Source organism: Procambarus clarkii, chromosome 27 (assembly GCF_040958095.1).
Source record: "Procambarus clarkii isolate CNS0578487 chromosome 27, FALCON_Pclarkii_2.0, whole genome shotgun sequence".
Taxonomy (NCBI): domain Eukaryota; kingdom Metazoa; phylum Arthropoda; class Malacostraca; order Decapoda; family Cambaridae; genus Procambarus; species Procambarus clarkii.
In genome coordinates, this window is record NC_091176.1 from 14,257,677 (window position 1) to 14,281,920 (window position 24,244).

Consider the following 24,244-nt stretch of genomic DNA (forward strand, 5'->3'; position numbering starts at 1 on the left):
TATTATTGTTGAGGGTTGTGGTAGCTTCATGTGACGTTTCAGGACTGACAACCCAAAATTTACAGAAACAAAACTGTAGTTGGTCAATTGTTAGGTTAGGTGATGAACTCGGATGTTGCATGTGCGGTGTGTGTGTGTGTTGAGTATATAAGACGGTTTCAGTGTTGCACACTTCAGTTTTATAGCTGTAGGCCTACTGTGTGTTGCGTGAGTTATGTGGTGGTGCTGGAGACTTGCACTGTAGCAACAGAGGTTCTCAAGCAGCATCACAGGCAAGATGGAGCCAGATGAGGGTGATAACCATCTACGCATCTGCTGATTGGTTGGTGGTGGGGACTGTGCGTATGACGCCAGGAGGAGGGTTCATGGGTCGGGAAGGAGGTCAGGGGTGGAAATGGGGGGGGGGGGGGGAGGAGATGAGTTAATGGGGAGTCATGGACTTGAGTCGTGTGTTGATAGGGCCCGCGAGCCAAGGTGAGGCCAGGTCAGCACGCACAGTACCCGGGACCACGGCATGCGTTGCACCTTGCAGGATGTTGCAACTAGAGTCACGGGTTTGGGTTAGCACTCGATAAGACGGGTGATTGTGTAGGGTTCAGCCAGCCTGCCCTGGCTAGATGGGCTTTATTGAAGGGGCTGAGGTAGGAGGATCCTTGGTCGAGTGTTAATTGACTGCTTGTGGCTAGTAAGTACGTGTTAGTGGGTGTAGGTACCACTGCCGGCGGCCTCACCTTGGCCTTCTGTCACAAACAACCTGTTCCCAGTGTCAGGTGTTGAAGGGTGTTGTCATTGTCTCTCCGCTGGAATCCCACAAAAGAATAAAATATTTTTGCGGTGATGTTACAGTATTAATCAATCTTGGGAGGTGCTCGTCATCTTGGGCTGGTGGCGGCGGCCACGGACACAGTAGCTGTTTTTCTTCGTGTTTTGTATCTTTTGCCATCCTTACATTAGAAGGATGTGTGCTCTAAAGATCAGAACTTCTACTGTGTCTTTTAAAGCTCTTCTGATATACGAAACTGTGTTGCAACCTCCAGGGATGTCTTGGTGGGCGTGATCAAACTGTCCCCTCCGGTTGACTTTACGAAAGAGAGTACAGCTGGGGTCGTTAACCAAACCCGAAGGTTAGCAATGCGTTATGGCGCTAGAGAAATGTTGAGCAGTCGATCCTAATCATTCCCCTGCTCCTCCTTCATCATACCTTCTGCTCCTCCCTTGTCTTGGTCCTTGTTATTGTCCCACTGCTCGAATCTTTTTGTTGTAGTGAATGAGAAGTACGGGAGTGAGTGATCCACCTTCAGAGACGCAGAGAGGCGTTTGATCCACCCTGTGAGGAATGCTGATGGGTTGGGAAGTGTAAACGGACTAAGATTAATGATGCTTTGGCTGGAGTAATGTTCCTACGGCGAGAAGAAGCGTTTACCTAAAGTTACTGGAAGCATCTGGGTTAGTGACCCTTGGAGGAGTAGGCAAGCTGGAGATGGTCAGTCTATACATCGGTTAGTCGGCCAGTCAGTCAGTCAGTCAGTTGGGTGGCTTAGCAAGCACTAAATGTGTGTGTGCACAAGGAGAAAGGTGGGAAGTATGCCAAGCATGTCTGGGAGAGAGGTGTGGGGTTGACGGAGAAAGTGGGAGTTTGCATAGAAGTATGGTAAGAAGTAGAGGATGCGAGGTAATGAGGTGGGTACATAAGCACATGACGTCTGGCTTCCCCCATATGAACAAATCCACAAGGGCCTTGACGAGGATTCGAACCTACGTCCGGGAGCATCCCAGACGCTACCTTAATCGAATGAATCTCTCATATCTCTTACCTTACTAGTTTCCCAGGAATACTACCTGCCAATTGGTTTACAACCAGTTTGAGGCTGCCTTCTCTCAATGCTTGGTAGGAACGAATTACAGTATGGTACTTCTCTCACTCAAAAGTAGGCCTTCTCTAGTATGATGGATGCCAGAACTGTTTCGTTGCTGTATCCTGCAGGAGGATAAATCTCCTGCAAGTTGAAGTTGATCCGTCAGTCCTAGCAGCTGACGGATCAACTTCAGGATCTCAAGATATTACAGGTGGCAATAATGATCCTTTTTTTCTGTATTCTCGTGTTTTATGTGCATGTTCTCTCATTCTTTATGGTTTCATTTTGATGCGTTGGGTATCAGGAGAGACGCTTGTCTTCATGGTCGTGGGTGAAGACCATTATTGACTAACCATCTTCAGTGTTACCCCTGCTTGAGGGACCCAGGCTGTGTGCGACCAGGCTGTGTTTGCTGGCTTCTTGTTTTTAATGCAGTCGTCACTTTGGCTACGTCGGCGTCATGTTTATCGTGGTCTCTTATCCTTGCTCTGCTTTCATTCAAGTTATTTCCAACTTACACCATCAGACCACAACAGCGTGATGTATCTATAATAAAATACTGAGGCCACACGATGGGATTGAACCCCGCATCCCTGGAATTGTCAGGGAGTCCAGGGATGTGGGGTTCGATCCCATTCTACGCCCTCAATAATTTGTTTTTTTTTCTAACTTGCATATTTTTTCGTTCGCTATGTTAAACTTATCTCTTGTGGTTTCGCTGAGGTATTACGACTAAAATGAAGTTGATAAGAGTGTTAGGAAGTAAAATTTTACCTTAACAAAAGTGTTAAAAATTACACTTTTTCAGACAGACACGTTCATGTATTTTGGGATGATTTAGCTGGCAGCTCCAGTACTTAGTGAAGTCCCCCCCCCCCCCACGATTACCGCCAGTGAGACTCAAGGAAGTGCACACTACACTGACAGACGAAGGCCAGGTCCCAAATTTGCACAGTAAAATTACAACATACCGGAGGGAAAAATACGACAGGAAATGCAGAGTAAATCCGTTGAAGAGTAGAGGCGCCATTGATGCAGTCAGAGAACACTGTCTGAACATCAGAGGTCCAAGGCTATTCAATATCCTCCCAGCAACCGTAAGAATTATGGCTGGTACACAAGTGGACGCGACCAAGAGAAAATACTCATTCCTGCAAGAAGTGCCATGAAGTAGAGGAAGGTTGTGGTGGATGTGTGGACCCGCGGTAACTTGGAACAAGGTATCTGAGGTCGGGCTGGGCTAGTAGAACAACTCCCGGAACACACTCCAGGTATAGACAGATAAACATAGACACACAGACAGACATAGAGAGGGGATGAAGAGAGAGAGAGAGAGAGAGAGATACTGTTAAGAACGCGAGCGTTTAATCTGAGCAAGAGGAGGATGTGGAAAATGACCCGTTCATTAAAGCCGTTCCCTGGTCCCCAGGCACCAGATAACAAAGCACAAAAACGACCATAATGGTGCGAATGTTTGTAGCACATAGCGCGGTAATAGTATGCAATAGACTTGACTAACAGATTAATAAACTGGCTTAAAACTCCAATTGAAGATCATTTGAAAGTGTGCGAAGCTTGTTGACTCCCGTGGGCGGCTCTGCCAGTGCTGCTCCTACTCCCTAAATGTTAAGAGGCTTTTATGACTTAATCTGACCAAGGTTAAATAAAATATTTAAAGAGCCTTAATCCACGGTTACGGCGAAATATAAAATATTTTTATGAGATGTTTGTGTGGTGGAGGCAGACGTTGGACCAGCCGCCCACCGCACGGACCTTCCTCTTCCACGACAAATGTGCGGGTCTCTCTCTGGCAGCGGTCGATAACATCGTAAATGCCTTTTCAATCGCCAATTGAAAACCACGGATGGCTTATCTGGCATAATGACCCTCATTTGGAGGCGTAAATCAGATGGCCATGTGGCATTAAACGTCAGAGGTGAGAGAGTGGCCCTCGACCAGGATAGGAGGTTGGGCCTTAGACTGTTGCTTGCGTCTTCCCATCTACCACTGCCAGGAATTTCGAGTTAGGAGGGAGGACGCGCCGGGTCCCAGGCGGTAATGTTGGCCACTTGGCAATTGATTTGCGTAAAACACAGCGAGTGAGTTATGAGCGTTCCTTTGAACCTTAGTATTCCAGAGTCAGGCTCCGCTTCGTGCATGTGTCGGTACTGTGCACCTGTGTACAACGCCTTGTAATCCCCCTCCCTCGCAGGTGACCCTCTTGTACTAAGGGGGTCTGTACTGCCACCATTATAGCTAAGGAGGGTCTGTACTGCCACCATTATAGCTAAGGGGGGGGGGTCTGTACTGCCACCATTATAGCTAAGGGGGGGGTCTGTACTGCCACTATTATAGCTAAGGGGGGTCTGTACTGCCACTATTATAGCTAAGGGGGGTCTGTACTGCCACTATTATAGCTAAGGGGGGTCTGTACTGCCACTGTTATAGCTAAGGGGGGTCTGTACTGCCACTATTATAGCTAAGGGGGGTCTGTACTGCCACCATTATAGCTAAGGGGGTCTATACTACCACATTATAGCTAAGGTAGGTCTATACTACCACCATTACAGCTAAGGGGGACCTGTAATGCCACTAACATTTCCCCGGGCGGTAACCTTTAGATAAGGTTGCACAGGAAGACGTGCCCAAATAGTTCTCTACGTCACATGGTGTGTGGTCTACACTTTATAATACAACAGAACTACATATTTTATCATGAAGATACACACACAAAAAGACGAGACATTGCAGAAAGCATCACTGCCATGCTTTGATGGCTGGAGAGACGCATTCCAATTTTGATCGACAAGAATATTCATGTAACCTCCGTTACAATTTCCTGATCCTAATGGAGGTTAGGATTAGTTAGGGGTTTCGGGTTGATACTAGAAGATATAGCGTCACAATGGCTTACTCTTAACAGCCCCATCCAAAGATGGAGGAATTATTGACCTGGATAACATGCAGAGGTCTATTACTGCCCAAATCCATTCAGTAAGTCATGGAAATTATTGGGAACATTTAATATATTTAAATCTACATATTGAGCGCAGGCGAGAGACGTCTATATTTTAGTTATACCTGAATGATATTTTGGCTCCAGATTTGCTCAAGGAAATAATCCCTACGAGTCCAGCGCCCAGGCATGATAGGAAGTGCACAGTACCAAAGTGATAGGGAGTGGAAAGAGTCGAGGTGCAATAGATACGCATGAGCGCTCAAGATGTTTCGACACTCTCTTCCTCTAAACATAAGGCTCATTAAGTGGTCGACTTCTCACGGGGTTCAAAAGAGAACTTGTAAACGCCTCCATAGGATACCTGGTCAACCTGAGGTCGGTGGTAATAACTGGTAAAGTAGGACGGTGGATACTAAATTTTCTGTCGAACAGAACACACAGTAACAGTCAAACATATACAGTAGTCAAAGGGCAGTTAAAAGCTCTGTACCTCAGGGTACAGTCTTTGCCCCACTGTTTTTTCTTTATTCTCATATCAGATATAGACAAATATATATGTCACAGCTTCATATCATCCTTTGCAAATGACAAAAATCAGCATGAAAATTACCTCTGCTGAAGACATTATAAAACTACAAGTAGATATTAAGGAAGTTTTCGACTGGGCAACAGAAAATTGTGATGTTTAACAGTGATAAATTCCAGATACTCAGATACGGTAAAAATGAGGACCTTTAAACATAATACAGGGTACAAAACACAATCAAATGTACCCATAGTAGGAAAGCAGCATGTAAAGGATTTGGGAATAATGATGCCTGACGACCTAACGTTTAGGGAGCGTAACCAAGCAAATATTGCTTCAGCCAAAAATGCTAGGATGGACTGCGAGAACTTTCAAATCCAGGGATCCCATCACAATGGTTGTACAGTACTATACAAATCACTTGTGCTGTCCCGTCTCGAGTACTGCTCAGTACTCATTTCCCCCTTCAGAGCAGGAGAGATTGCTGAAATAGAGGGAGTACAGAGAACATATACGGCATACACAAACGCAATAAAGCAACTAAATTATTGGGATCGTCTCAAAGCTCTCCAAATGTACTCACTAGAAAGGAGACGAGAGAGATATCAAATAATATATATATATACGTGGAAAAGACTGGAGGTCCAGGTCCCAAATCTACACAGTAAAATAACAGCATACTAGAGTGAACGGTTGGGAAGAAAATGCAGAATAGAACCAGTAAAGAGCAGAGGTGCCGTAGGCACAATCAAAGAACACTATAAACATCCTCCCAGCGAGCAAAAGAAATATTGCCGGAACAACCAAGGACATTTTCAAGAGGAAAGTAGATTGTTTCCTCCAAGGAGTGCCGGGCCAACCGGGCTGTGGTGGATATGTGGGCCTGCGGGCCGCTCCAAGCACCAGCCTGGTGAACCAAACTCTCACAAGTCAAGCCTGACCTCGGGCCGGGCTTGGGGAGTAGAAGAACTCCCAGAACCCCATCAAGCAGACCAAACAGAAGGCCTGGTTAAAGACCGGGCCACGGGAACATTAATTCCCGGGACCAACAACAGGTAGGCATACACTTTGTCTACACGATACGGTGTCACGCCAGTGTATCCTGCCTTGCGCTGGTTCCGGGGATCAATGTCCATGCTGACCCGTCTCTGACCAGGCCTCCTGGATGGTCTGGCCTACCAGGCTGTTAGACGCAGCTGCACGCAGTCTAACGTATATATCATAACCCGGTTGATCAGTTATCCTTTGAAGGTGTTGATCAAATTCTCTTTTGAAACACCGTATGAAGTCAGTTATTCATGCCCCCTATGTTTTAATAAGGCAGCAGTACGGCCAGAACCAACTCAGCCCCAGTACCAGGCAGCAGAACCAACACAGCCCCAGTACCAGGCAGCAGAACCAACACCGCCCCAGTACCAGGCAGCAGAACCAACACCGCCCCAGTACCAGGCAGCAGAACCAACACCGCCCCAGTACCAGGCAGCAGAACCAACACCGCCCCAGTACCAGGCAGCAGAACCAACACCGCCCCAGTACCAGGCAGCAGAACCAACACCGCCCCAGTACCAGGCAGCAGAACCAACACCGCCCCAGTACCAGGCAGCAGAACCAACACCGCCCCAGTACCAGGCAGCAGAACCAACACCGCCCCAGTACCAGGCAGCAGAACCAACACCGCCCCAGTACCAGGCAGCAGAACCAACACCGCCCCAGTACCAGGCAGCAGAACCAACACCGCCCCAGTACCAGGCAGCAGAACCAACACAGTCCCCAGTACCAGGCCGCAGAACGAACACAGCCCCAGTACCAGGCAGCAGAACGAACACAGCCCCAGTACCAGGCAGCAGAACCAACACAGTCCCCAGTACCAGGCAGCAGAACCAACACAGTCCCCAGTACCAGGCAGCAGAACCAACACAGTCCCCAGAACCAGGCAGCAGAACCAACACAGTCCCCAGTACCAGGCAGCAGAACCAACACAGTCCCCAGTACCAGGCAGCAGAACCAACACAGTCCCCAGTACCAGGCAGCAGAACCAACACAGTCCCCAGTACCAGGCAGCAGAACCAACACAGTCCCCTAGTACCAGGCAGCAGAACCAACACAGTCCCCAGTACCAGGCAGCAGAACCAACACAGTCCCCAGTACCAGGCAGCAGAACCAACACAGTCCCCAGTACCAGGCAGCAGAACCAACACAGTCCCCAGTACCAGGCAGCAGAACCAACACAGTCCCCAGTACCAGGCAGCAGAACCAACACAGTCCCCAGTACCAGGCAGCAGAACCAACACAGCCCCAGTACCAGGCAGCAGAACCAACACAGCCCCAGTACCAGGCAGCAGAACCAACACAGCCCCAGTACCAGGCCGCAGAACCAACACAGCCCCAGTACCAGGCCGCAGAACCAACACAGCCCCAGTACCAGGCAGCAGAACCAACACAGCCCCAGTACCAGGCAGCAGAACCCACACAGCCCCAGTACCAGGCAGCAGAACCCACACAGCCCCAGTACCAGGCAGCAGAACCCACACAGCCCCAGTACCAGGCAGCAGAACCAACACAGTCCCCAGTACCAGGCCGCAGAACCCACACAGCCCCAGTACCAGGCAGCAGAACCCACACAGCCCCAGTACCAGGCAGCAGAACCAACACAGCCCTAGTACCAGGCAGCAGAACCCCCACAGCCCCAGTACCAGGCAGCAGAACCCACACAGCCCCAGTACCAGGCCGCAGAACCCACACAGCCCCAGTACCAGGCAGCAGAACCCACACAGCCCCAGTACCAGGCAGCAGAACCCACACAGCCCTAGTACCAGGCAGCAGAACCCACACAGCCCCAGTACCAGGCAGCAGAACCCACACAGCCCCAGTACCAGGCAGCAGAACCCACACAGCCCTAGTACCAGGCCGCAGAACCCACACAGCCCCAGTACCAGGCCGCAGAACCAACACCGCCCCAGTACCAGGCAGCAGAACCAACACCGCCCCAGTACCAGGCAGCAGAACCCACACAGTCCCAGTACCAGGCAGCAGAACCCACACAGTCCCCAGTACCAGGCAGCAGAACCAACACAGTCCCAGTACCAGGCAGCAGAACCAACACAGTCCCAGTACCAGGCAGCAGAACCAACACAGTCCCAGTACCAGGCCGCAGAACCCACACAGCCCCAGTACCAGGCAGCAGAACCCACACAGTCCCCAGTACCAGGCAGCAGAACCCACACAGTCCCAGTACCAGGCAGCAGAACCAACACAGTCCCAGTACCAGGCAGCAGAACCAACACAGTCCCCAGGAGTCAGCAGAAGTTGTGTTGGGAATTTGAGTCGCTTATAAATATTAATGTTTTTACGGCTTTACGGACCCAGCGGAGAGAATTATCTGTCTGGTGAAATTTATGTTAGATTTCTCTCGCTTTATTATTTTTCCTCGTGGTCTTTTTGGGGTTTGATTAATTCTTGTATTTTTTTCCTCGATTGACTTTAATATTTTTAAATAATTTTGTTCGAGTTCTCTTGATATTTTCCCATGCGAATATATATATATATATATATATATATATATATATATATATATATATATATATATATATATATATATATATATATATATATATATATATATAATAAGGTGGACTCTCTCATGGGTAGGTAGGTAGCCAGGAAGAAGGTGGGCTCTCTCATGGGTAGGTAGGTAGCCAGGAAGAAGGTGGGCTCTCATGGGTAGGTGGGTAGCCAGGAGGGAGGTGGGCTCTCATGGATAGGTGGGTAGCCAGGAGGGAGGTGGGCTCTCATGGGTAGGTGGGTAGCCAGGAGGGAGGTGGGCTCTCTCATGGGTAGGTGGGTAGCCAGGAAGAAGGTGGGCTCTCTCATGGGTAGGTAGGTAGCCAGGAAGAAGGTGGGCTCTCATGGGTAGGTGGGTAGCCAGGAGGGAGGTGGGCTCTCATGGGTAGGTGGGTAGCCAGGAGGGAGGTGGGCTCTCATGGGTAGGTGGGTAGCCAGGAGGGAGGTGGGCTCTCATGGGTAGGTGGGTAGCCAGGAGGGAGGTGGGCTCTCTCATGGGTAGGTGGGTAGCCAGGAAGAAGGTGGGCTCTCTCATGGGTAGGTAGGTAGCCAGGAAGAAGGTGGGCTCTCATGGGTAGGTGGGTAGCCAGGAGGGAGGAGGGCTCTCATGGGTAGGTGGGTAGCCAGGAGGGAGGTGGGCTCTCATGGGTAGGTGGGTAGCCAGGAGGGAGGTGGGCTCTCATGGGTAGGTGGGTAGCCAGGAGGGAGGTGGGCTCTCATGGGTAGGTGGGTAGCCAGGAGGAAGGTGGGCTCTCATGGGTAGGTGGGTAGCCAGGAGGAAGGTGGGCTCTCATGGGTAGGTGGGTAGCCAGGAGGAAGGTGGGCTCTCATGGGTAGGTGGGTAGCTAGGAGGAAGGTGGGCTCTCTCATGGGTAGGTGGGTAGCCAGGAGGGAGGTGGGCTCTCTCATGGGTAGGTGGGTAGCTAGGAGGAAGGTGGGCTCTCATGGGTAGGTGGGTAGCCAGGAGGAAGGTGGGCTTTCTCATGGGTAGGTGGGTAGCCAGGAGGAAGGTGGGCTCTCTCATGGGTAGGTGGGTAGCCAGGAGGGAGGTGGGCTCTCTCATGGGTAGGTGGGTAGCCAGGAGGAAGGTGGGCTCTCATGGGTAGGTGGGTAGCCAGGAGGAAGGTGGGCTCTCATGGGTAGGTGGGTAGCTAGGAGGAAGGTGGGCTCTCTCATGGGTAGGTGGGTAGCCAGGAGGGAGGTGGGCTCTCTCATGGGTAGGTGGGTAGCCAGGAGGGAGGTGGGCTCTCTCATGGGTAGGTGGGTAGCTAGGAGGAAGGTGGGCTCTCTCATGGGTAGGTGGGTAGCCAGGAGGGAGGTGGGCTCTCATGGGTAGGTGGGTAGCCAGGAGGAAGGTGGGCTCTCATGGGTAGGTGGGTAGCTAGGAGGAAGGTGGGCTCTCTCATGGGTAGGTGGGTAGCCAGGAGGAAGGTGGGCTCTCTCATGGGTAGGTGGGTAGCCAGGAGGGAGGTGGGCTCTCTCATGGGTAGGTGGGTAGCCAGGAGGGAGGTGGGCTCTCTCATGGGTAGGTGGGTAGCCAGGAGGGAGGTGGGCTCTCTCATGGGTAGGTGGGTAGCCAGGAGGGAGGTGGGCTCTCTCATGGGTAGGTGGGTAGCCAGGAGGGAGGTGGGCTCTCTCATGGGTAGGTGGGTAGCCAGGAGGGAGGTGGGCTCTCTCATGGGTAGGTGGGTAGCCAGGAGGGAGGTGGGCTCTCTCATGGGTAGGTGGGTAGCTAGGAGGAAGGTGGGCTCTCATGGGTAGGTGGGTAGCCAGGAGGGAGGTGGGGTCTCATGGGTAGGTGGGTAGCCAGGAGGGAGGTGGGCTCTCATGGGTAGGTGGGTAGCCAGGAGGGAGGTGGGCTCTCATGGGTAGGTGGGTAGCCAGGAGGGAGGTGGGCTCTCATGGGTAGGTGGGTAGCTAGGAGGAAGGTGGGCTCTCTCATGGGTAGGTGGGTAGCCAGGAGGGAGGTGGGCTCTCATGGGTAGGTGGGTAGCCAGGAGGGAGGTGGGCTCTCATGGGTAGGTGGGTAGCCAGGAGGGAGGTGGGCTCTCTCATGGGTAGGTGGGTAGCCAGGAGGGAGGTGGGCTCTCTCATGGGTAGGTGGGTAGCCAGGAGGGAGGTGGGCTCTCTCATGGGTAGGTGGGTAGCTAGGAGGAAGGTGGGCTCTCTCATGGGTAGGTGGGTAGCCAGGAGGGAGGTGGGCTCTCATGGGTAGGTGGGTAGCCAGGAGGAAGGTGGGCTCTCATGGGTAGGTGGGTAGCCAGGAGGGAGGTGGGCTCTCATGGGTAGGTGGGCTCTCATGGGTAGGTGGGTAGCCAGGAGGAAGGTGGGCTCTCATGGGTAGGTGGGTAGCCAGGAGGAAGGTGGGCTCTCATGGGTAGGTGGGTAGCTAGGAGGAAGGTGGGCTCTCTCATGGGTAGGTGGGTAGCCAGGAGGGAGGTGGGCTCTCTCATGGGTAGGTGGGTAGCCAGGAGGGAGGTGGGCTCTTTCATGGGTAGGTGGGTAGCCAGGAGGGAGGTGGGCTCTCTCATGGGTAGGTGGGTAGCCAGGAGGGAGGTGGGCTCTCTCATGGGTAGGTGGGTAGCCAGGAGGGAGGTGGGCTCTCTCATGGGTAGGTGGGTAGCCAGGAGGGAGGTGGGCTCTCTCATGGGTAGGTGGGTAGCCAGGAGGGAGGTGGGCTCTCTCATGGGTAGGTGGGTAGCCAGGAGGGAGGTGGGCTCTCTCATGGGTAGGTGGGTAGCCAGGAGGGAGGTGGGCTCTCTCATGGGTAGGTGGGTAGCCAGGAGGGAGGTGGGCTCTCATGGGTAGGTGGGTAGCCAGGAGGGAGGTGGGCTCTCATGGGTAGGTGGGTAGCCAGGAGGGAGGTGGGCTCTCTCATGGGTAGGTGGGTAGCCAGGAGGGAGGTGGGCTCTCTCATGGGTAGGTGGGTAGCCAGGAGGGAGGTGGGCTCTCTCATGGGTAGGTGGGTAGCCAGGAGGGAGGTGGGCTCTCTCATGGGTAGGTGGGTAGCCAGGAGGGAGGTGGGCTCTCTCATGGGTAGGTGGGTAGCCAGGAGGGAGGTGGGCTCTCTCATGGGTAGGTGGGTAGCCAGGAGGGAGGTGGGCTCTCATGGGTAGGTGGGTAGCCAGGAGGGAGGTGGGCTCTCTCATGGGTAGGTGGGTAGCCAGGAGGGAGGTGGGCTCTCTCATGGGTAGGTGGGTAGCTAGGAGGAAGGTGGGCTCTCTCATGGGTAGGTGGGTAGCCAGGAGGGAGGTGTTCTGCCCAGGTATTTTAAGTCTAATGGTTAGATTAAAGGTTTTGATGGACCGCTCAGATATGCAAATTGGAATTAATCCCCAGACACTGGGGAAGTGTCGGGGATAATTTGCTCTAATATCCCGGCTGATTCTTCCCACAAAACACACCTCACTCTTGTACTTTAGTTTTAGTGTATATGGTGACTGTTGTAGTGTGGCCTTAGTGTATATGGTGACTGTTGTAGTGTGGCCTTAGTGTATATGGTGACTGTTGTAGTGTGGCCTTAATGTATATGGTGACTGTTGTAGTGTGTCCTTAATGTATATGGTGACTGTTGTAGTGTGGCCTTGATGTATATGGTGACTGTTGTAGTGTGGCCTTAATGTATATGGTGACTGTTGTAGTGTGGCCTTAATGTATATGGTGACTGTTGTAGTGTGGCCTTAGTGTATATGGTGACTGTTGTAGTGTGGCCTTGATGTATATGGTGACTGTTGTAGTGTGGCCTTAGTGTATATGGTGACTGTTGTAGTGTGGCCTTAGTGTATATGGTGACTGTTGTAGTGTGGCCTTAGTGTATATGGTGACTGTTGTAGTGTGGCCTTAGTGTATATGGTGACTGTTGTAGTGTGGCCTTAATGTATATGGTGACTGTTGTAGTGTGGCCTTGATGTATATGGTGACTGTTGTAGTGTGGCCTTAATGTATATGGTGACTGTTGTAGTGTGGCCTTAATGTATATGGTGACTGTTGTAGTGTGGCCTTAATGTATATGGTGACTGTTGTAGTGTGGCCTTAATGTATATGGTGACTGTTGTAGTGTACCCATCTAGTGGTACTCTCCTAGTTGTGCTAGCGGGGGGTTGAGCTCTGGCTCTTTGGTTCCACCTCTCAACTGTCAATCAACTGGTGTACAGGTTGCTGAGCCTATTGGGCTCTCATCACATCTAGTGTGTGCTCGCGTCCGCCCCCATGTACTGAACTAGATGTGCTTACAGAAACTCAGGTTGGTCTTTCGCCCAGTAAAGTGTATCATATTGCTTCTCCGCGTCCCGTTGTATTTTTACATGTATCATGCGTTGTGTGTGTGTGTTTACCTGCCCACTTGCTGGTATTTCATCTGTTCTCTCAAAAGGAACGCTATACAAGTGTATAAAAAGTGTATATTAAGAGAGAGAGGGAGAGGGGGGGGGGAGGATGAACAAGGATGACAACGTTTGAGAATGTGGGCATATAAAATCTCTTGTGATAATGTTGCCCCCTTTCCTGGGGGCAACATTAACCCTCCTCCGTTAAGGGTTAACCCCACACGCTGCCAGCGTTGACTCCCGTGTGGAGCGAGGCCCTGGCTCCTCGCTCATGGTTTGTCTCCGGAGGGCGTGAATACCTTGGGTGAGCAGGTCTCAAAATGTGCCCGTACCGTCTTTGGAAAGATTTGATCTCAATAGTCCCCTCGGGATCGTTTTGACTTCGGTGATCTTCCTCTTGGTATACCGGCCTCCCTTTCCCCCCCCCCCATTCCCTCCCTCATTCCGCCCCCTTCCCCCCTCCTTCCCCCCTCCCCCCCCCTCCCCCCCCACCCCCCCTCCCCCCTTCCCCCTTCCCCCCCCTCCCCCCTTCCCCCCCCCCCTCCCCCCTCCCCCCTCTATGGTTTTCGCCCATCATATTGTTGCTGTGCGTATCCCAATTTACTCCTGATTCTGTTTCTCTCTCCACATCTCCACCCTCACACCGCAATTTCTCTCCCTTCCCCGTTAACATTTACTCCTTCTTTCCCTCCTCCCTCTCCGTGGCTCCTGCCCCTCTCGTGACCCCACTTACCCCATCCCCTGCTGACAGGAGATAGCCTCACTAGCTTATCTGGTCATCAAGCACCTTCAAATTTCCTGATTGTGTCGATGATGTGAGCGGTGTTGATCTGAGGCGATATCTGGGAGGTGGCTTGATGCCTCTCTGAGCACTCTTGACCCGCGAGGCTGGAGGCGTGTGACCCCGGCCTTGTCTGGGGTCACACGCCCTTTTTTTTTGGGGGGGGGGGAGTAAAGAGGAAGGAGAGGCATAGGTGAAGGGAAGTATAGAAGTGGGAAATACAGTGAGAGGTATGAAAGCAGGCGGGCTGTCCGCCTTGCTGACACGATGTGTGGGTGTTGGCAGCTAAGCTAAGCTGGCTCCCTCTTGTCAGGGAGCTGTGAGTGTGTGAGAGGTTCTTCACATGTGTTTCACCATATATGGATGTCTATAGATGAATACTGTGTAGCATTCATATGTACACACTCCGATGCTGCCACACATGTTGTTTTGTTCAAGGCTATTTATTTTATTATTATTTATTGATTTATTCATGCATACACATATATATTTATATACATATACACATACATACTCAATTTTTTCCAATTATAGAGTTAAGGATTTCTGGTCAGTATGTCACCTGGGAATTATGTACTGTGGGGCGGGGTTTTCATCTAGTAAATCGAGGCTCTTGGGCCACCAGCTGTGGGAGCGGGGCGTCTCATCTTGGGCCACCAGCTGTGGGAGCGGGGCGTCTCATCTTGGGCCACCAGCTGTGGGAGCGGGGCGTCTCATCTTGGGCCACCAGCTGTGGGAGCGGGGCGTCTCATCTTGGGCCACCAGCTGTGGGAGCGGGGCGTCTCATCTTGGGCCACCAGCTGTGGGAGCGGGGCGTCTCATCTTGGGCCACCAGCTGTGGGAGCGGGGCGTCTCATCTTGGGCCACCAGCTGTGGGAGCGGGGCGTCTCATCTTGGAGCAATCTTTCTAACATTGGGTCCTCTAACATTTCGATGGTGTTCCACACCCTGATGGCTTGGTGCTGCAGTCTGATGTTTAGTGGCTGTATGTTCAGGAGCTCATGGAGCTCCTTGATTGTCGGATCATATGGTGGACGGTGTTTTGCTGCTCTCCTTAGTGGCTTATCTTGCACTGCTTGCTGTTTTTGCATGTTAGTTTTCTTCAAGGTGTGTAGTGGTACTGGGGGATACTCTAGATGCGGCCGAACTAGAGCCTTGTATAGGTGGATCTGAATGTTTGTACTGAGGCTTCGGAATCTTCTCAGTTTTCCTAAGGCTGCTTTGGCTTTGTTTAGTCGGTCCCTTATGTGGAATTGTATCCCTGTTCTATTTATCATAAGTCCCAGTATTCTGCCTACCTCCGCATATTGGATCGGGCGGTTGTCAAGTATAATGGGGTCTGGGTTTCTTTTTGCAATGTGTATTATCTGAAACTTTTGTTGGTGCTAATTTTCCATTGCTTCTCAAATTTGTTTGAGTTCAATTGCCGCCTTGGTCTTGTCGGCTAGTAGCGGCTTTGATGGTCCCGGTTGGCATATTATTTGGGCGACATCGTCAGCGTATGTGATGTATTCTCCATGTTGGGGTTAGGGTAGGTCAGCTGTATATATGTTGAATAGAGTGGGGGAGAGGCAGGTTCCTTGTGGTACTCCACTTTTCAGTTCTATTACGTCACCCAAGTAGCTGCCGATATTAAGCCTAGCAGGTCTGTTGTCTATAAAGCTGCAGAGAGTAGCAGTAAATCTCTCAGGAAGTCCTAGCTCAGATATCTTATATTTTAGGCCTGTGTGCCACACTTTGCCGAAGGCTTTCGAAACGTCTCTAACCACTATATTACACTGATCTACACCGGTTACGGGCCCGTTGTGGCGCCCTCTACCCAGTTGTGGTCGCCTGGCTGTGCCCGGGTGTGGTCGCCTGGCTGTGCCCGGGTGTGGTCGCCTGGCTGTGCCCGGGTGTGGTCGCCTGGCTGTGCCCGGGTGTGGTCGCCTGGCTGTGCCCGGGTGTGGTCGCCTGGCTGTGCCCGGGTGTGGTCGCCTGGCTGTGCCCGGGTGTGGTCGCCTGGCTGTGCCCGGGTGTGGTCGCCTGGCTGTGCCCGGGTGTGGTCGCCTGGCTGTCCAGCACAAGTGGCTGGACATCATCAGTTGGGAGTCACATGTGGGGAAAAAATAATTGATAAGCTTTGCGTTTGGTGGCTGGATTCACGACCATTTAATCTTTGTTTACGAGGACATGTTAACTAAACTATGCTTCGTGGCTCCTCAATCCAGAAACCCAACCCGATTCCAGAGAGAGAGAACAAAAGCCAATCTGAATCCGTGGATCATTTGTCACTCTCATGGGTGGTAAATACGCACAGGTATAATTATGCCGAGTCGTCGCCCACGAGCTGTCTGGCCTTAGTGACGGGGGCGCAGAGGGTGCAGCAGCCCAGGCCCTGCTGCAGGATCTGGTTACCCGCCGTAAAGTATGCAGGTGACGGGTGTGGGTGGGTAAGGCCGGGTGTGTGGGTGGGGCTGGGTGTGAGGGTGGGGCTCTAGCTGGGTGTCATAGTGTAGAGTGTAGGGGTGTGGTGGAGGTGATGCGTGAGCGACGTCTTCTGTTGGTTGTTGTGTTGCACCGGATGGGTGTAAGTGTTGCCGTGTGTTTGTCTCTATGGACAGAGAGATTCGGCTCATGGGTCCTGCCTCGTACCCTTTGTACCTGTGGCATTTATTCTTCGTGATTTTCCAGTACTGTCTTTTTGCTTTTGAAGCTTCGAATAGTACCTATAGTACAAAGTCATTCAAGTTCATTTACTCGCTATACGAGTGTTTTCTTGCAATTCTCTAGCTCAACTTCCGTCTGTACCTCCACATTGTGTTGTCCCTCCCCTGGAGAAGACTACTATATATATCCCCTCAGTATCTTTTACGTTGGGATCATATCGCCTGTGGACCTTGTCTCTCCTAATGTTGCAGTGTTTGGTGGCTGCACTGTGTAGGTGTTGCTGTACGTAGGGAGCTTTGTAAGTGTTAATGCGTGCTTGACTAACAATTACTACTTATAATGACTACAGGGGACCGAACCCTCAGTCTTCATGCTCTTCCTGCTATCCTGTTTTTTCCCTACCTGATGCACATTTGGTTTCAACTTTCTGACGTTGGCGTTCTCTGTCGCATCCGGTGTAAGTTGTTGTACGTGTACAGCCTCCTAGATCAGGTTATCAAATGACAAGCCCGGACCGGACTTGGGGAGTGGAACAACTCCCAGCTGTACTCGAGGTGTACTCCAGGTGTAGCGAGTGCCCCCCCCCCCCCCCCACCGCTCCACCCCCTACCAGGACCCGCTGCTGCTGTCTTACTCCCGCCCACTCACCCCTTCCCCCTCCCCTCCGCCCAGACACGCCTAATGCCCTCTGCTTCATCTAATGCAAGGTGTCCTCCTTTGGCACTGCTGCTCTCCTACCTTGGCACTGCTGCTCTCCTACCGTGGCACTGCTGCTCGCATCCGTTGAGTATATGAGTGTGAGGTGAGCGCGTGGGTGCGCGCGTGTACACCGAGCTACTAGACCAACTACTGACCATCCTCAGGATGTAACCTCCAGAAACTGTCTAACTCCAAGGTACCTATTGAGTGTTAGTTGAACCCCGTCCCTCCCGTCTCCACTTCTCTCTCACTCCCCGCGTAAATGGAGGCTCCTGCTTGATGGGGTTCTGGGAGTTCTTTTACTCCCCAAGCCCGGCCCGAGGTCAGGCTTGACTTGTGAGAGTTTGGTTCACCAGGCTGTTGCTTGGAGCAGCCCGCAGGGCCACATATCCACCACAGCCCGGTTGGTCCGGCACTTCATGGCGAAAATGATCTAGTTTCCTCTTGAAGATGCTCACGGTTGTCCCGGCAATATTTCTTATGCTCGCTTGGAGGGCGTTGAACAACCGCGGACCTCTGATGTTTATACAGTGTTCTCTGATTGTGCCTATGGCACCCCTGCTCTTCACTGGTTCTATTCTGCATTTGCTTTCATATCGTTCACTCCAGTACGTTGTTATTTTACCGTGTAGATTTGGGACCTGGCCCTCCAGTATTTTCCTCGTGTATATTATTTGATTCTCTCGTCTCCTTTCTAGTGAGTACATTTGGAGAGCTTTGAGACGATCCCAATAATTTAGGTGCTTTATCGCGTCTATATATACCGTACATGTTCTCTGTACTTTATTTTAGCAATCTCTCCTGCTCTGAAGGGGGAAGTGAATACTGAGCAGTACTCAAGACGCGACAACACAAGTGACTTGAAGAGTACAACCATTGTGATGGGGTCCCTGGATTTGAAAGTTCTCGTAATCCATCCTATCATTTTTCTGGCTGTCGCAATATTTGCTTGGTTATGCTCCTTAAACGTTAGGTCGTCAGACATTATTATTCCCAAATCCTTTACATGTTGTTTTCCTACTATGGGTACATTTGATTGTGTTTTGTACTCTGTATTATGTTTAAGGTCCTCATTTTTACCGTACCTGAGTACCTGGAATTTATCACTGTTAAACATCTTATTTCCTTCTGCCCACTCGAAAACTTTATTAATATCTGCTTGTAGTTTTTCAATGCCTTCATCAGTGGTAATTTTCATCCTGATTTTTGTGTCATCTGCAAAGGATGATACGAAGCTGTGACTTGTAGTTTTGTCTATATCTGATAGAATAAGGAAAAGGAGTGGTGCAAGGACTGTATCCTGAGGTACAGAGCTTTTAACTGCGATTGGACTCGATTTTATTTGGTTGACTGTTACTCTTGTGTGTTCTGTTCGACAGAAAATTGAGTATCCAGCATCCTACTTTACCAGTTAGTCCCATTTACCTCATTTTGTGTGCTATCACGCCATGGTCACATTTATCGAATGCCTTTGCGAAGTCCGTGTATATCACATCAGCATTCTGTTTTTCTTCTATTGCCTCGGTGACTTTGTCATAGTGGTTAAGTAGCTGTGAGAGGCACGATCTTCCCGCTCTAAATCCATGTTGGCCTGGGTTGTGAAGGTCATTAGTCTCCATGAAACTAGTGACATGACTCCTAATCATTCTCAAATACTTTTATTATGTGGGATGTTAGTGCAACTGGTCTATAATTCTTTGCCAATGTGTTGCTCCCTCCCTTGTGTAGAGGGGCTATGTCTGCTGATATAAGCGCATCTGGTATCTGCCCGGTGTCCAAGCGCTTCACACTATACTGATTGCCTGTGCTACTGGCACTTTGCATTTCTTTGTAAATTATTAATATTGAATTCCATGAGTCTGGTGCTGGGGCCAAGTTGTCAAGAGCCCTGGCTGCAACTGTGTTAGTGACTGGGGCGATATTGAGCTAGTTAGCGAGCCGTTGCTTAACCACAATAAGCGTAGACAACACTTACGCAACAGAGAAGAGCAAACTGCTGTGGTGCCCCGAGTGCAATAGTCAAGAAAATTAAGATCCCAGACCAGTCCACTAACGTCCCACATAATACAAGTTTTTGAGAGTGATCAAGAGTCACATCTCCAGTTTTATGGAAAACATTGATGTCCGCAAATCCAACATGGATTTAGAACTGGAGAATCACGCCTTCTGCAACTATTCGACCACTAGGACAAAATCACAGAGGCATTAAAAGAAAAACAGAATGCAGGTGTGATGTACACGGACTCGGTAGTATGTGATAAATGTGATCATGGAGTGATAGCCAACAAAATGAGGTTAATAGGAATAGCAGGTAGGGCCATGGATACTCGATTTTCTTTCAAACAGAACACATAGTAACAGTCAATCAAATAAAATAGTCCAAGCTCTGTTAAAAGCTCCAGCACCTCAGGGCACAGTTTTTGCACCACTGCTTTTTCCTTATTCTCATATTAGATATAGACAAAAATGCAAATAACAGCTTCGTATCATCTTCTGCATACGACACATTGCAGAAAAAACAGACATAAAAATTACTTCTGTAGAAAACGCTGACAAACTAAATTATATTAAAAAAGTTTTTGATTAGGCAGCAGAAAATAAGATGCTGTTTAAGAATTAAATTCCAGGTACTTAGTTACTGTATAGAAAAAAATGAAGACCTTAAACAAAATACAGAATACAAGACACAATCAAATCTGCCCATAGTATGAAAGCAACATTTAATGGACCTGAGAGTAATGATGTGTGACAATCTAACGTTTTAGGGAGCCATAAGCAAGTAAATATAGCGTCAGCTACAACAATGATAGGATGGATTACTAGAACTTTCAAATCCAGGGATCCCGTCACAATGCTGCTCCTATTCAAATCACTAATGCTGTCCCACCAGTAAGGACTTTCTGGAAAGCTTCCACTGTTGTTCTAGCGACATGTAACTTTTCTTGATAGGAGACTGAAGAATCGAGGAGCCCTGGTTTGCATTGACGGAATGTCGCTTTGTTTTATCCTAAATCTATGTTTACAGCAAATAATAATGATAACGATGAAAGCAATAATAATAGACTAAAATCTGTTAGACGAGAGAAATGAGTGGATGCTGGGACTTGTATGGTATGTACACTGTGATGTTATCAGTGGGTGACATGAATGGATGCTGGGACTTGTATGGTATGTACACTGTGATGTTATCAGTGGGTGACATGAATGGATGCTGGGACTTGTATGGTATGTACACTGTGATGTTATCAGTGGGTGACATGAATGGATGCTGGGACTTGTATGGTATGTACACTGTGATGTTATCAGTGGGTGACATGAATGTATGCTGGGACTTGTATGGTATGTACACTGTGATGTTATCAGTGGGTGACATGAATGAGTGGTATCAGCACCCACCACCTCACAGTGACCGGGGTCTCGCGCGCCAAAATACCCCGTAGTTCTGTCCGATGGAGATGGCGATAAGCCCGCCGGGGGAGACAAGTGACAATCGCCGCCGCCGCCGCCAGATCCGAGGCTCCCGAGGGGGGGGGGGGGGAGATCAGATCCTCTCTCGGTCTCCCTCATAATGGTTTCGACTGGTTTTTGAATGATCATTTGTCTGTAAGGTAAGCTATCTGGTGTGGGATCCCCCGCAGAGTGTGACGGATAGGATGGTGATGGAGTTTCATGGTGGCTTTGTTGAGTGCCGGCGGGCGCTGGTGTCTGTCGGCTGTGTTGTGTGCCGCTTTTGAGAGTGGCGTGGGTGTTGAGTGTGTCTTTGTGTCGTGTTGGGGTGTGTGACGCGGTGGTGGGCCGGCTCTTGCCGTACGGCCGGCTCTTTAGCCGGATTTTAATGCGAGTGATCCGGCAGACGGGTTCTCTGCACGGAGGGATAGTTTGATTTTTTTTAATTTAAATATTTCTTGTTATTGCTACTTTTGTAATTATTATTATTATTATTATTATTATTATTATTATTATTATTATTATTATTATTATTATTATTATTATTATTTTTATTGTTTCATATCAGTTTCATCGTTTTCGTGTTTTGTTTTCATTTAATCTTTGTTTTTCTTATTTTTCGTATTTTTTATTGGTACAGTTTAAATATATTTTCTCTAGTGTGCCATAAACGACATTTTTTATACAAATTTTGTTCTTTATTTTAGTGTATTTCATCGATTTTCGGTTGTATTTTAATTGTTTATCCATCTTTTGTCATTAAGGAAGATGGCGCATTTGGTGTGTGGTTGTGATGGTGGTTGTGGTGATGGTGGCTGTTGTTAGATTCAGCTACTGGGAACCAATAGTTGGAAGTAGCACGGGGTATGGTGAGCCCGTAGTAGACTTACCTGGCACAGTAGCGGTGCTGTAACTGGTGTGATGGTGACGGGGCTGCTGCTTGAACACTCCCCAACTAGACAAGGTAGGTGAGCAAGACGGACGCTACATCTTGGGAGTGGCGTCTTTGTAGGCCTATCATCACCCTGAATATTCGTCCCTCGCTGAGGCCTTCACACTGGCGAGAACGGCTCTTATTTGTACAGTTTCCGTCGGTGGCAACAGAAATAATCTTCATTGACTTTTCATTTAATTTTCTAAGATGCTTAAGGTTAGAGGTTTGGCTCTGGTAAGATCCTGTGATTAGCGTCTTCACTGATCTTGTCGAGAGATCTTAACGAGGATTCCCGCGATGAGGCTTTTCCAGATGTGTGTTGATAGGCAGAGCAGCAGCCCGGGTACCGACCTGGGGCCAGATTCACGAAAGCACTTACGCAAACACTTACGAACCTGAACATCTTTTTTCAATCTTTGGCGGCTTTGTTTCCAATTATTAAACAGTTAATGAGTTCCGAAGAACCAGGAGGCTGTTTATAACAATAATAACAGTTGAATGGGAAGTTTTCATGCTTGTAAACTGTTTAATAAATGCAACCAAAGCTGTCAAAGATTGAGGAAAGATGTACACGTTCGTAAGTACTTGCGTAAGTGTTTTCGTGAATCTGGCCCCTGGGTTGTGTCGGACCTCGGGCCACTCACTCTCGCCGACAGTCGCTGTCGGAGACTTGGTCATGTGGAGGAGGGGCGGGGGAGGGTAAGGTGGATGAGGAAATGGGGAGGGAGGAAAGGTGACATGGAGAAGGGGGGGGGGGATGGGAGAACAAGTGGGTAGCGACACCTGGGTGCAAGAATTACCTGTGGCTCATTTAACGTTTTTCTACTTCCGAGGCTTGACCTGGGACCAGGCTCCCACGGTGACTGCCTAGCCCGCGAGGCTGGAGGTCTTAGACGCCCATATAATCCAGCAACTGCTGTAGAGATTAGTGGGGATCCCTGTTGACAGCATTCATCTTAGGAGGTCTTGATCATCTGATAAGGTCACCCTTAATGGGGTGTTTATATGGAGGTTTATTCTATATTTAATACCATTTGTCTAGTACCTTGCATTTCGTTGTAAAATAAGTCATAACCACCCAAAGAACATGTAAAGGATCTGGGAATAATTGATGTCTGGCGACCTGACATTCAGTAAGCATAACCCAACAAATATAGCGTCATCCAGGAAAGTATGATAGATTATGAGAACCTTCAAATCCAGGGATCCCATCACAATGCTCATACTATTCGATTCGCTTGTGCTGTCCCGCCTTGAGCACTGCTCGATGCTCACATCCCACTTGAGAGCGGGAGTTATTGCTGAAATAGAGGGAATACAGAGAACATATACGGCACAGACACGATAAATCACCTACATTATTGGGACTGGCTCAGAGCTCTCAAAATTAGAAGGGAGACGGGAGAGGCGTCTCATCGACACTATAAGAGAGAGTGTCTGTCCGACGGGAGGCCTCAGCAGTCGGGAGACATCTCCCGTCACGCAGGGTGCAGTCGCACCTCCACAGATCTCCAGTATCCTCTATTGATACTGGAAATGGCTCAAAAGGGCCACCACTTATGGGCTATTCATGCCCAAGCCACCTTTTGGGTGGCTTAATCTTCTCTCTCTCTCTCCCTCTCGTGTTTGTCCACCATCTGGTCACCATTTGGTCCGGGAGACATCTCCCGTCACGCAGGGTGCAGTCGCACCTCCACAGATCTCCAGTATCATCTATTGATACTGGTGATGGCTCAAAAGGGCCACCACTTAATAACCTTCGAAGGTTATAAGTCGCGACTCTTCACCAGCGTGTGTGGTCAATATTTTTGTTCTAATGTTTCAGGCCACTGAACTCCCCTCACTGGCGCCCACCTACACCTTGGACAGTTATACTTTTAGAAGAGAGACAGAGAGACCTAGACACGCGCGCACACAGTAGATGGATAGACAAGGCGATAGCTGGATAGGGTAGATATATGGATAGATGAACAGATAAATGAATGGATAGATGAACAGATAAATGAATGGATAGATGAACAGATAAATGAATGGATATATGGGTGTAGATGGGTAGATTGATGGGTGAATGGATAGATGGAGAGATGTAGATGGTTAGAGGGATGGATAGATGAATAAATGGATGGATTGACAGATAAACAGGTGCATGGATTGATGGGAGACTGACCCGGGCCACGCCGCGTACCCCCCCCCCCCCCCATCCTTCCTAGCAATATATATACATGGAAGATACTGGACTGCCAGGTCCCAAATTTGCTCTGTAAAATACCAACATACTGGAGCAAACGACATGGTAGGAAATGCAGACTAGAGCCAGTGAGGAGTAGAGGTGCCATAGGCACAATTGGAGAACACTGCATGAGGACCAGAGGTCTACGGCTGTTCAGTATCCTCCCAGCAAGCTTATGGAATATTGCTGGAAGGGAAATGGACTTGAAAAATTAGATATTTTCTTGCAAGAAGTGTCGAACTAACCGGGTTATTGTCGATATGTGGGCCTGCGGGCC

General features: G+C 49.7%; 1 protein-coding gene across 1 annotated transcript in view; it reads left to right on the forward strand.

Moving 5' to 3' along the window:
* The first annotated feature begins 3,737 nt into the window (after nt 1–3,737).
* LOC138369153 (uncharacterized) overlaps nt 3,738–24,244 on the forward strand; it is a 40,171-nt gene continuing 19,664 nt past the window's right edge. Inside the window, exons 1-4 of the mRNA XM_069332086.1 lie at nt 3,738–3,792; nt 4,780–4,850; nt 6,662–7,360; nt 7,611–7,910. Coding sequence (XP_069188187.1) covers nt 3,738–3,792; nt 4,780–4,850; nt 6,662–7,360; nt 7,611–7,910 — 1,125 coding nt within the window. The remainder of the gene's footprint in view (nt 3,793–4,779; nt 4,851–6,661; nt 7,361–7,610; nt 7,911–24,244) is intronic.